This window comes from Sorex fumeus, unplaced genomic scaffold, assembly GCF_029834395.1.
Source record: "Sorex fumeus unplaced genomic scaffold, SorFum_2.1 ptg000167l, whole genome shotgun sequence".
Lineage (NCBI taxonomy): Eukaryota > Metazoa > Chordata > Mammalia > Eulipotyphla > Soricidae > Sorex > Sorex fumeus.
This window is the reverse complement of record NW_026606224.1, coordinates 1,220,069-1,233,075: the sequence shown is the minus strand read 5'-3', so window position 1 is coordinate 1,233,075 and position 13,007 is coordinate 1,220,069. Positions and strand designations below refer to the sequence as shown.

General features: G+C 47.3%; 1 gene segment (V, D, J or C); it reads right to left on the bottom strand.

Annotated features, from left to right (window-relative positions):
- Positions 1-11,895, bottom strand: part of LOC130016778 (immunoglobulin heavy variable 4-30-4-like) — a gene marked incomplete at its 5' end in the record, with an annotated part of 130,032 nt that extends 118,137 nt beyond the window's left edge. The window contains 2 exon segments of the V gene segment in view: positions 11,498-11,775; positions 11,856-11,895. Coding sequence covers positions 11,498-11,775; positions 11,856-11,895 — 318 coding nt within the window.
- Positions 11,896-13,007: the final 1,112 nt, after the last annotated feature.

Here is a 13,007-nt window from a genome sequence, read left to right as displayed (position 1 = left end):
CGCTGTCTCATTTGCCAAGTTGTCGAAAATCAGATGGGCTGGTCACGTAATGAGATTTAAAGACGACCGTTGGACTAGAGCTGTTACTGATTGGATTCCGCGGGATGTCAAGAGACCGCGTGGCCGCCCACCTACCAGATGGTCAGACTTCTTCGTCAAGATCATGAACGATCTGTTTGAGGCCCTTCATGTTCCCGGAGCGAACAGATGCCATTGGGCTACACTAGCACGCGACAGGAACAAATGGAGACGTTACTGGCGCCTGCTCGAGCAAATCGACGACTAACGGGAAGTTAAGTGATTAAGTGATTAAGTGATTATTGAAAGTGCACATATGAGTCTTGGATTCTGCATAAGAAATAAAGGTCATAATCCAACTACAGAAGTACGTATATTCCCAGTAATACTGTGGTCTGCATGACTACAGAGTCATGCTGTCTGAAGCTTCCCAATGGACACGAATAGGCGACATATATATGTATATGTATATACATAATATATACATATATGTTTGTATATGTATAAGTTGCTCTTTTCTACTCATCGAGTCTATGGATTTGTGCATAGATATACATCCATGGATATGTCCTGGATATCAATTGAAAGAAAGTGATTCATTTTGATTATTTATTCCCATATTGAATGGCTGCAGAAAACTAATGTCTCACTCCATACCATATATTTCCCAAAATTATCTGTCAGTTGGTGACATCACACCTGACGTAAACTCAGCTCAGGTGCATGAGTCCTGGGGCAGATGGAGCTGCAACTGAGGCCTCGCTCTAGATCCTGTCTGCTGGTCCATGTTACTGCCAGCCCTCCTGGGCACATCCCAGACTGTGTGTCTGTGCTTGGGAAGGTGTGTGTCTCACCTTCCCCAGAGCTGGGCTGAGATGCCCCCAACATCAGGGTTTCACAGACAACTGACCCCAAACATTTCCTTATCAGCATGTGATTGTAGAAATGTGACCATGATCCCTTCCATGTAGAGTCATATCCTCCACTGTCTCTTATCCAATGTCAGGATTCCAGCTCAGAAATACAGAGATATGAAGATGTACAAAGGGGCAGGTTTCCAAAGAAACTCAGGAAGGGAGTCTGGCCAACACCAGGATTTCTTCTCAAAGAAAAGAGTTTCTTGCAGAGACAGAATTTCAAAGAAAATGTATAACATTGGGAGTCTGCCATGGGTAGACCTATAGTTCAGGATCCTGCAATGACACCAGCCCAAACTTCCCTGCCGTTCTTCCAGTACCATCCGGGGTGCTCCGCTACATAATCGTAGAAGAAAATATGAATAACACCAGGTGTACTAGAGAGAAGCCAATTTCCTCTTGTCTGATTATGGCAGACAAAGAAAGACTCTAAGCCGTTTCCTCAAATGAAGCCTGGCCCTGTGAGCCCCATGCTGTGTCTCAGACCCTGACTCTCTGAGGAGGAAGTCAGGAGGATCAGCGTCCCTGTCATCTCCTCACCCGCCACAGCTGCCTCACCCTCAGGTTTCTGACAGACTTACGTTGTGGTTGTCACACTGTGTCTCTCGCACAGTAATACACAGCCGTGTCCTCAGTGCTCAGCCTGCTCAGCTCCATGTAAGCTGTGTTCTTGGACTTGTCTGCAGTGAGTGTGAGTCTGCCCTGGAACTTCGGTGCATAGTTTGGCTATCATAGTAAGGATTTATCCATCCCATCCACTCGAGTCCTTGTCCCGGGGCCTGCCGCACCCAGTTCATCACATGTTCGGTGAAGGTGTATCCGGACGCCTTGCAGGAGATCTTTACTGATGTCCCAGGTTTTCCCACCTCAGCCCCCGACTGCACCAGCTGCACCTGGGAGTTAACACCTGTGGACAGCAGACAGGAGTGGGTGGACTCCGCTTGACTGGTCCCGTTCCCTCAGCCCAGGGCATGGGTACACTTACCTGCAGCCACTGCCACCAGGAAGACAATTCTCCAGGTCCAGTCCATGGTGGGTAACGTACACTCAGGAGCTTCTGAAGGTGTGATTGTTTTTGCTGTGTGAGGTTGTCCAGTTACAGACACATCTGTATTTAATTTAGTGTCTCTCATGTAATTTGCATATTCATGAGGAGGTAAAATTCATAGCTGAAGGCCTAGTTCAATCTGAGAAGGGGATGGTGGAAGCCACTGGGTCCATCTTCAGGGGGAGTGAAGAGGTCCACGTTCTGAGCCTTGTTTGAGGAGATGAGACCTGCCCTGTCCCAGGACTCTGTGCACACAGAGTTCCCCCTCCTGAGGGCCAAGCCCTTTCAGGATCTTCCCCTCAAGGTCCCCCCCCCACATCTGTATGTCATGGACACGTCTCGACACACCAGGGCTCTGCGATTATTTCTGGGATCCTGTAGCTCCCCAATGCATACTACAATGAGACTACAAAACCATCATAATGCCCCAGAGGTTTCCATTGGCGATATTAAGAAGTTCAGAAACACCCCCTGCATACAGGTTTTACTGCCTTATCAGTATGATAAATGTTCCTCTCAAAACGGTTAAGTATGCACAATTTAACATTCTGTGTCCTATACTTTTTTTTGTTTTGGTTTTCTCAATAAAGCAAAATTTAGTTTTCTGGGTTTGTTTAAATGCTTTTTATTATTAAATCTCTGTGAGATAGACCCTTACAAAGCTGTTTGTGATTTGACTTCAGTCACATGGTATTCCTGTTTTTGAAGAGACACCCTTTTCATCTCTGCACCTCTTCTTGCCTGCAACTCGGTCCTTTTGGGACTTGGCACTCCCTGCAGTCCAGTCCCCACCCTGCAGAGTCTCTACGCTCTCAGGGGCGTTAGCCTCTTGGTGTCTCTAACACAGGATTGAATCCTGGGACTTCAATTCAAAAGACTTGTTCACGAGTCATATTCTTTTGTGGGCATTTTATTTTGGATTTGAGCCACACCTGGCAGTTCTGAGGGCATACATTTGGCTTTGTGCTCTGGAATTGTTCAGGTAGATGCATCCTAGGAAAATACTGGCAAATCAAGTAGTTATATATCTAACAATTGAAAGGTGACACTGAGTGTTCTTTGCTGAGATTATGTAAAAGTAATAAAATAATCACTTAATTCACTCAAATAAAATAGTAAAAACTATCAAAATTAAAGAGGATTTAAGTAAAGACTTTAATATAAACAAAGATATATATATATATTTTTTTTATTTTAAAAGTTTTCTGCAAGTTTATTCCCCAGATTCTATGTACATTCACAGATGAATAGTAGCTGAGATTGTACTCAATGGAATATTAAAAGTGTAATATCCCAAAACAAAGATATATTAAATTGGTTAAATTTATGAAGACTTTTTCAAAACCCAGGCTTAAGTCGAACACAGCTGCCAACAAGTTTATTTTATAACTGCATTAATAGGAAAAATATAAGTAAATAAATAAATAGCACTGTGGCACTGTCTTCCCGTTGTTCATCAATTTGCTCAAGCAGGCCCAGTAATGTCCCATTGTGAGACTTGTTTTCACTGTTTTTGGCATATCAAATATGACACGGGGAGCTTGCCAGGCTTTGCCATGCGGGCAAGATACTCTAGGTAGCTTGCCGGGCTCTCTGAGAGGGACAGAAGAATCGAACCAGGGTCAGCCAGTGGGCCACGTGCAAGGCAAATGCCCTACCGATGTGCTATCTCTCCAGCCAACTCTCGCCCCAACAACCACGCAGTTTTATCCAGTAAAGCACATGATCCGAGGTCTTGGGGCGAAACGATGTCAACCTATTAGCCCAAGTAAGAATGAAACTCATTGTCGATATATATTGGGTAAATAGCCGAGATAAGTACCAGGAGGTTTACTCCATAGCTTGGAGGCCAGCCGCACATGCTAGGGGAAAAGGCAGCTCAGATAGAGAAGGGAGCACAAAATAAGGGGTGTTGGGAGGATCCTCCTAGGATGGGAGATATGTGCTGAGAGTAGACTCTAGACCAAACAAAACTGCCACTCAATACCTCTTTTTCAAACCACAGGACCCAAAAAGAGAGAGAGAACAAAGGTGAATGCCCTGCCACAGAGGCAGGGTGGGATGGGGATGGGGGGTGGGAGGGATACTGGGATTGGTGGGGGTATAGAATGGGCACTGGTGGAGGGATGGGTACTCTATCATTGTATAACTGAAACCCAAGCACAAATAAGTCTACAACTGTACCTCATGGTGTTTCACTAATAAAAATTAAAAAAAAAAAACAACAACAACAAAAGAACGAAACTCATCGCAAAGCCACACTTAGGACCTGAAATCTTAGGGTAGGGTCAGCATGGCCGCAGCTTCCCCCTCACTGGCGGGAGTGTGGTATTTACTCACTAGCGGGAGTGCAGTAGTGCCCAGGGCTGATGCCCACCAGGCTCAGGCGGTATCTGCTGGGTGCTGGCGAGCGTTCTCCAGGCTGATCTCTAGCCCTGGGCCCCGGGTTCCGTGGTCGAGTCCTCTGGCTGTGGTGGGGCAGATGCACAGGCAGTGAGGCCCCGCAGGTGGTTCCCCCTGCAACCTTAGACTAGGGGGCTCCCTCGGGCTGTGTGAAGAGGGGAGACTGGCCTGGAGTGGGCCGCTGCCCTTTCTTCTGCGGTGGTCATGGTTGCTCTGACTCCCCAGGGACAGTGGGTCCCGCACGAGCACCAAGACTGGCCCTCTGGCGAGCCAAGTGCGGAAGGGTGTAGGCAGGACACGTGGTGCCCCACGTGCCCAATGCAGCCCATGGTCCTGTAGCCTGGCCGTGGCCTGCTAACAGCCAGCGCTGTGGCCGCATTGCGGGTCCTGCCAATGTGACCCCATGGGCAGGAGACCCAGGCCCAGCTGCCAGCATTCAGACAGGTGGCGAGTGAAGAGCCGAGCCACTGTATTGATGAGTTCTGATGGCAGGTTCTTCAGGTGTTCAGGTCTGACCTTGTCTGGGCCAGGTGCTGTTTCTTTACCGATGAAATGGCGTGTCGGATTTCGGAAGGGAGAACGTTGGGAACGATATATCCGTCCTGTGGAATTTGGTATGTCGGCAAGTGGACATGGCTATCGTACCATATTTGATAGGGTTCAAATATGGTAACACCTACAAGGGTGATTAGAGGTCGCCCCAAAAGCCTCTATCCCTCTCGGAAAGACTGGCAAGCTACCGAGAGTATTCCGACCGCACGGAAGAGCCTGGCAAGCTCTGTATTCGATATGCCAAAACCAGTAACTACAACTGGTCTCATTCACCTGACCCTGAAGGCTTCACCGACATGGCAGCACTGAGAAGGATGAGAAAGGAGAGGCCGACAAAATCTCAAGGCCGATCTAGGCTGCCACAACGAAGGAAGACAAAAATAATCGTCTGTACTTTCAATGCATGTACGTTAGCATCAGATGCATCCATCGAGGACCTGATGGTACAAGTGCGAATGATCAAGTACGACATCATTGGTCTGACTGAGACAAGAAGGCACGAATCTCACCATGCCATTTTCGACACTGGAGAAGAATTGTTTCTCGGAACATGCAATAAAAGAGGTGTTGGAGGCGTCGGTGTCCTTGTCAACACAAACTTGGCCAAGAGCATTGATTCATTCGAATGACTAACAACCTGAATCGGATGTTTACATTTGAATAGATGTGACTCACTGCCTGCAGTTTCTATCTTCGTTGTCTATGCACCAACATCTCATTATGATGAAAGAGAAATCGAGAAGTTCTACATGGAGCTGGAGAAGTTTTATAAAGAAGACCACACCTTCTACAAGATCATTGTGGGTGATTTTAATGCCAAGATAGGACCTAGAAGATCAGCTGAAGAACTTCACATCGGGACCCATGGCCTAGAATGGAACGAACAGGGTGAGAGACTGTCTGAGTTCATCATGTCAACCAAGACCATTCATGTTAACTCACAGTTCCAGAAGGCAGAATCTAAACGATGGACATGGGAGTCTCCCGGTGGACGATTCCACAACAAAATAGACCACATCATATTCAGTCGACGGTTTTGCCTGACTGATGTCGCTGTTGTCCCAAAATTTCGAATGGGATCGGACCACCGTCTCCTTCGTGTAAAATTCTACTTCACAGAGCGGGGAGAAAGGGCTGCAAAGTTCAAAAAGAGAACTCCCAGAATGACCACCAACTGGGAACTCTTTGGTACTATTGCGGCAACATGGGAAGATGCCGTCATTGACAACATTGACGAGGAATACGATCAACTGGTTCAGCACCTCCATGAATGTGCGTGGAACGCCAAGAGAGAGATAGCCACAAAAAAGTCGCCTAACTTTGAAAACTCTTTTTTTTTATAATTTATTTATTTATTGAATCACTGTGGGAAAAGTTACAGAGCTTTCGGTTTAGGTCTCAGTCATGTAGATACCGAACACATTTCCCTTTACCAATACTCGTTTTTAACCCCGAACCCCAATAGACCCCCACCTCCCACCCCTCCCAATTCTTGCGAGGCAGATGAGTTCTAGTTAATACCCTATCTACTTTGACTAGATAGATTATTTCGATATAAGATGCACAATTATTGTTTAGAGTTTACGACCCACCCCCCACAATCAGACATGCTGAAACAGCGTTGTGAAATGATTTGCTTTCTACAACTTGGTTTAAGAAGAAAATTATGTCACGGGGCCGCTATCGCGGCCGCGCGGTTTTGAATTTCTGCTATTTTACTTATTGACCCTGGAAGAATTTCTATTAAAAGTTAGCTAGTTAAGAGATTTGTTTCTGTGACCTGACCTGGAGTCGTGGCCGTGCCGGAGAGCTGCTCGTGGGGGGCAGCTGGCGACCTCGGTGGGGTGTGGGGGACGGCCCACAAAGCCCCCCTTCCCATGAGGTCCCCGCCGCTCCCCCAAGCCTGGCTCAAACCTGCTTTCCACAAGGCTCCCGTGCGGCCGCCATCTTTCTTTCCAGAGAGGAGCGGCTCTTCGAAAACTCTTGAGCTAATTCGCCAGCGTGGTTTGGCGCATGCCTCAGGCAACCGCAAGCTAACGTCTGAGCTCGCAAAGCAGTGCAGAGATGCGATCAAGGAAGACCTCAAAGAGAGAAGAGCAGAAGTAGTGGTAGATGCAGCATAAGCCGGGAAAAGTATTCGTAACAACCGCCTGTCCTTCGCCAACTATAAGACCAAGATGACTGCCCTCCGACGTCCTGTTGGATCCATCACATCCTCCAGAAGGCAATGGAAAAGATTATCCATGACTTTTACTCAAATAAAAATAATAACAAACGTAAAAGTACCGATTAATATTTACCCTGCTAGACGTTGGAGTCCTGGGGACCTGGTGGGGTGAGTGTGGGGGACAGGGAGGACAGATCTCAGGGAGGGGGTTGCGAGTGTGAGGGTGTCACTGAGAGTGGAGCTGCTCTGGGAGCGACAGGGAAGGGTCCTAGGAATGTTGCTGGAACTGGGCATGGAGGGGAGTGTATGGGGGTGAGAGGGGTGAGCATCTATGTATTGTGACAGAAGATTGGCCCCTGTGGGCTTCTAGCACATGGTGATCCTCTTTCTCCCCTGGTGGGACTGAGGTCTTTTCCCAGGTGGCTCCCTATTGCCCTCTAGTGGTAGTCAGCGCCCCTGCAGCCGCTCCGTGTCCCCTCAGGACTTGGTGTCTGGGCTCTTTTGACTGACCCACAGTCCCCTGCACAGTCACACCCCAGGTTTACCGTATCTCAGGCTGCTCCCCTGCAGGTGGTCACAAGTCTTTTTGGTCTCAGGAGATGGTGCATCAGTCCCTCCCAGAGAGTCAGGGGGTGATTGTTCTAACAAAGGCCTGCCCTTTCCCTGGGCCTGGTGACCTGGTCATCCAGGAGTTGCTGACCAGAATCTGCACAGGAGAGACTCCATCTCTGTCTCTTTCTGTCTCTCTCTCCCTCCCCCCTCCAGGTTAAGCCTTCAGTGATTATATGTTTTAATTGAGATTGGAGCTGGAACTCCACATTACATTCCACCGTATCTCCAATCTGCTGTGCTACTCCTGTTTGATCGAGTTGTAGTGTTTGAGGTGTCGCTCCAGGAAATCCAGAGTTTTTAAAGAGGTAAAATAGCTGAAGTTAAATCTTTAACTGGGGGAGGCTTTGGGGCATGTGCGTGACTTCCTGGGCTTCCAGAACTACAGAAAGATGGCGGGAATGTAAAGGAAATATCAGAGGGACAATGAGAGATGTCACGGAGAAAGACCTTTATCAGAAAAAGACTCAAAAGAACAAGAGTTGGGATGTTGTCAAAAGCAAATCTGTTTCCTCATTACCTTGGAATGTCTGATTTGATGTCTATGAAAAACAGCAGGAGATTTCTCTAAAAGGTGAAATTAGAGTTTCCATATAATGCACTGATTCGAGCTAGATACATTCACCCGAAGGTGAAAATATCAAATTAAGTTACAAGAAAACATACACTGAAGTATTTGATACACTGACTAGGACACAGAAATGACCCTAATACTTAATGACAGTTTCATGAGTAAGAAGTTGTGGTATATATACATAAAGGGATACTGTGCAGTTGCTAAGAAAAAAAAGACAAAATATCAGTATTTTCTGCTCCATGGATGGAACTAGAGAATATCAGATTAAGTGAAGTTTGTCAGAGGGAGAAGGAAAATTCTAACAATCTCATTCAACTGTGACACACAGAGAACAGAGCATCAGGATGGACAGGATCCATTGATTAAAAATCCCTGCATCCTAACCACACGCTCGGGTTCCCAAGAGGAGTTGGGTGAGGGCTTAGATCACTGGGAAGAATAGGCCAAGCACAGGGGCCACGGGATTGTTTGGGGGTCTGTGAGTTTTGGTGCTGGGAGAAGCGCAGGGAGTTTGGGGCCCACAAGCATCAACACTCAGACTATTGTCATCATGTTCCCTCAGTGACAATCAAGAAGGGAAGGGAAGAAATCTCTCATTACTGTGAAGAGGAGTGATCTCTACTGGAAGAAAAATCAATCACACCTGACCTAGCAGGAAATAACAGTCTCTGGTGGACTCTGAGACAGGAAGAGGAAAACTAATTTGTACTAGAAGAGGAAGTAGCACTGTAGCACTGTCCTCCCATTGTTCATCGATTTGCTTGAGTGTGCCCAGTAACGTCTCCATTGCGTGACTTGTTGATACTGTGTTTTGCCTATCGAATAGGTCACGGGAAGCTTGCCAGGCTTTGCTGTGCGGGCGAGATACTCTCGGTAGCTTGCCAGGCTCTCCAAAAAGGGCGGAGGAATCGAACCCGGGTTGCCGGATCTGCCGTGCCGGCTGAGTGTAAGGGAAACTCCCTACCCACTTTGCTATCGCTGCAGCCACAAAACTTTAAAAGAAAAAAACGAATTGTAGGGCTAGAAAGATAGTACAGCGGCAGGGCGCTTGCCTTACGCATGGCTGATCTGGGTTCATCCCTGGCATTTCATATGGTGCCCTGAGCCATGCCAGGAGTAATCCCTAAGCACAGACAAAACCAGGAGTATGCCCTGAGCACCACAATGTGGGGAGGGGGGGGAGGGGGAACAAACAAAAAGAAAAGCGAAAACAAGAACAGAACAGACACTTCAATTTCATTTCAGGGGTTGAGAGAGTCGTTATTTGTAATGTATCTCAAGGCAATGATGCAGGATTGTTGGAGGAAAATAAATTAGCTGAAAATTTGAAAGAAGATATTGGGAGAATTCTGAAAATCAGACAAATTACATATATATATATATATATATATATATAGTTGCCAGGTGTACCCAAATTAGGTTATTTTTAAAAAGAAAAATAGAAACCAGACATAAACATTTTCTAGCAAATTAAAATTATTGTGTGGGAACATAGGGGGAGTGTCTGCTACTGAAACACAAAAGTGACCAGAAACAATTCCCGATGAATGCAATCCTATGAAACTTAACCTATAAATGCAGGGGAAATAGTTCAACCCCCGGGGGGTACGTGGTGGGGGGGGGGGGAGAAAGGGGAAACGATGTGTGGAGCAACAGTACTGTGGGAAGGGTGTTTGCCTTGAATGCGGCTGACCTGGGTTCAATTCCGGGTATCTCATAGGGTCCCCTGAGCACCACCAGGAGTAATTCCTGAGTACAGAGTCAGGAGTAACCCCTGAGCATCCCTGGGTGTGACCCAAAAAGCAAAAATAATAACAATAATCACTGTCACTGTCCTCCCGCTGTTCGTCGATTTGCTTGAGCAGCCCAGTAACATTGTGAGACTTATTACTGTGTTTGGCATATTGAATATGTCACAGGTAGCTTGCCAGGCTCTGCCGTGCAGGCGAGATACTCTTGGTAGCTTGTCAGGCTCTCTGAGAAGGGCAGAGGAATCAAACTCGGGTCGGCCAAGTCGGCTGCATACAAGGCAAAAGCCTTACCCGCTGTGCTATCTCTCTGGCCCCAATAATAAATAATAATAATAATAATAATAATAATAATAAATAATTCAATGGGCTGGAGTTTATCCTTTGCAGGCTGGAGGTCCAGGTTCAATTCCTGGTACCACATAGTGCCCTGAGCCCTGCAAGAGGTAGGAACGGGTCACTGAGATGCTCACAAGCACCGCTGGGTTAGGCCCAACCCCACAACACAAAGAGATCTTAAAGCCCATCTACAAATAATCCAATTTTTAAAATGGATTAAAGATCTGAACTCACACCTGTGGAGAGAAGCAGATAGCAATAGGCTCATGCAAATGATGCTCAATGTTATGCGCTGTTGGGAAACTGCAATGAAAACAACAAGCTACTTGGGGGCCAGAGAGGTAGTATAGTGGGCAGGGCACTTGAGTCACACAAAGCAATCCTGGGTTCAATCCCAGTACCAGATAGAGTCCCCCTGAGCTCTTCCAGGAGTGAGGCCAGAGCACTGCTAGGTGTAACTCCTCCCTCAAAAGCAACAATAACAACAACAAGAAACAACAACAACAAAGAAAGCTTCAACCTTGGAGCTGGAGTGATAGTACAGCAGGTAGGGCGTTTGCCTTGCACACGTCCGACCCAGGTTCGATTCCCAGCATCCCATCTGGTCTCCCAAGACCCACCAGGAGTAATTCCTGAGTACAGAGCCAGCAGAAACCCTTGAGCTCTGCGGGGTGTGACCCAAAAAGAAAAACACAAAGAGCTGCAACCTTTAAGAAGGGTTAAAATTCAGAATACCAGCACCACCAAATGCTGGTAAAGATACATAGTAACAGACGTTCTCATTCATTGCTGGTGGGAACACAGAATTGTGCAGTTGTTGACTTATTCCCACCAGAAGCAGTAGAATCCCCATGGAGAGGAAGTGGTGACTGAAGTGTATATACTTATTTTTTTAAGTTGGTATAAATATTCTAATACAGAGGAAAATGATCCCCCCACCCAGAAGAAGAAAAAAAAAGAAAGTGACTTACTGGCCCTTCTCCCCCTGCCCCGGCACAGCCTGGGATAACTTGGAGCAGAGCGCCCCCTGGTGGCCACAGTAACCCCTGCCGCTGCCCTGTGTCCCTCAGCAGGTTTGTGTCTGGGCTCACAGGGACTTGCCCTCACTGTGTATCTTGCACAGTAATACACGGCGGTGTCCTCAGTTACCGAGTTGCTCAGTTTTAGGTAAACTTGGTTCTTGGAGGTGTCCCTGGAGATGCTGACTCGGGACTGAAGACTTGGATTATACTTTGTGGTTCCACCAGCCCATATAGCACCAATCCAATCCAGCCCCTTTCCAGGGGCCTGGCGGACCCAGCTTACATCATTGCTGGTTAGAGAGAATCCAGAGACCGAGCAGGTGAGGGACAGCGTCTGCGATCCCGACTCCTGCAGCTGGATCTGGGACAGGACGCCTGGGAACAGAGACTCACAGTGAGTCATGGGCTCAGAGGCCCCATGCCCACCTTTGAGCCTCTGTCCAGGGGATACTCACATCCAGGAGCTGCCACCAGAAAGAGGAGGAACCAGCGCTGATGCACGTTCCTGCCCACGAGGTCCATGATCTCAGACACTGTGTCAGGGGGAGAGGGAGCCTGAGTTGGGGTGAGTGTGAACGAGGTTTTAATCCTGGGTCCCGAGTGCAGATTTGCATGGGGGAGCCTCTGGAGAGAAAGGAGGGAACCCGGGGGAGGATGGTGTGTGGGCTCCCTGGGAGGAGGTGCTGACTGTGGCTCAGAGCACTCAGGCCTGTCCCTGGGGCCCTTTCAGAGCTGGGCCTCTTCCTCCAGCACAGGAAACGTGCTGAGGAGCTCTCAGGAAACAGAAATTGCTGAGGGGGAAATGGCAGCTGGGGAGGAGAGTCCCTGTGTCTCAGGTCCCTGATGACAAATCCCAGCACTCTCATGGCCTCTACCCTGCAGACAGACCCCTGCCCCTCCATGTCACTCTGTGGTGGCTCCTTTTCTACTGTATATACAAAATCTGAGACGAAACACACAATGTAATTGTCACAGTGAATTCTGACTTGGTTTGGTCGAATCCCAGGTCAATCAAATTTCACAGAGTTTATTCAGACACTTAGCAAGGATGAACATTCCTTCACCTGTAGCAGCATTATTCGTAAGTATACAGGTATTTATAGATATACATTCTGTCTGATGATTCATTTGTATCAGGATAAGGAAGATACTTCTGCCTAGATGAATTTCGTGGCATGGTTGACCTGATCAGCAGTAACAAAACTTGCTCAGTCCTGTGTATAGCTCAGTGTCCAAAAGATGACTGTGTTCTTGGTGGTCATCACTGAGAAATCACAACCTTGTGAGTGCTTAGAAAGACCCAGTAAACAGTCCTCAGCACATAATCTATTGGGCCAGAGTTTTGGTCTTTGTGCAAAGATCAAATGTACAGTGTGAAAGCCCTGAGTAGTGACATGTGAGGCTCTACCCTGCCCCCAAATACATGGAACCTAGACTCAGCCTGTGTCACCTAAGTGTACCCCTGATTCTATGGAGCATCAGGAGTTTGAGTTCAATATAAGGGACAAGAAAATATGCTCTTAATTTTCATGTTCTAAATGTCAGCATTAAGGGTCAAAGTAATTGAAACAACTAGCACGTTCAACATAATTCTATTAAAATAAACA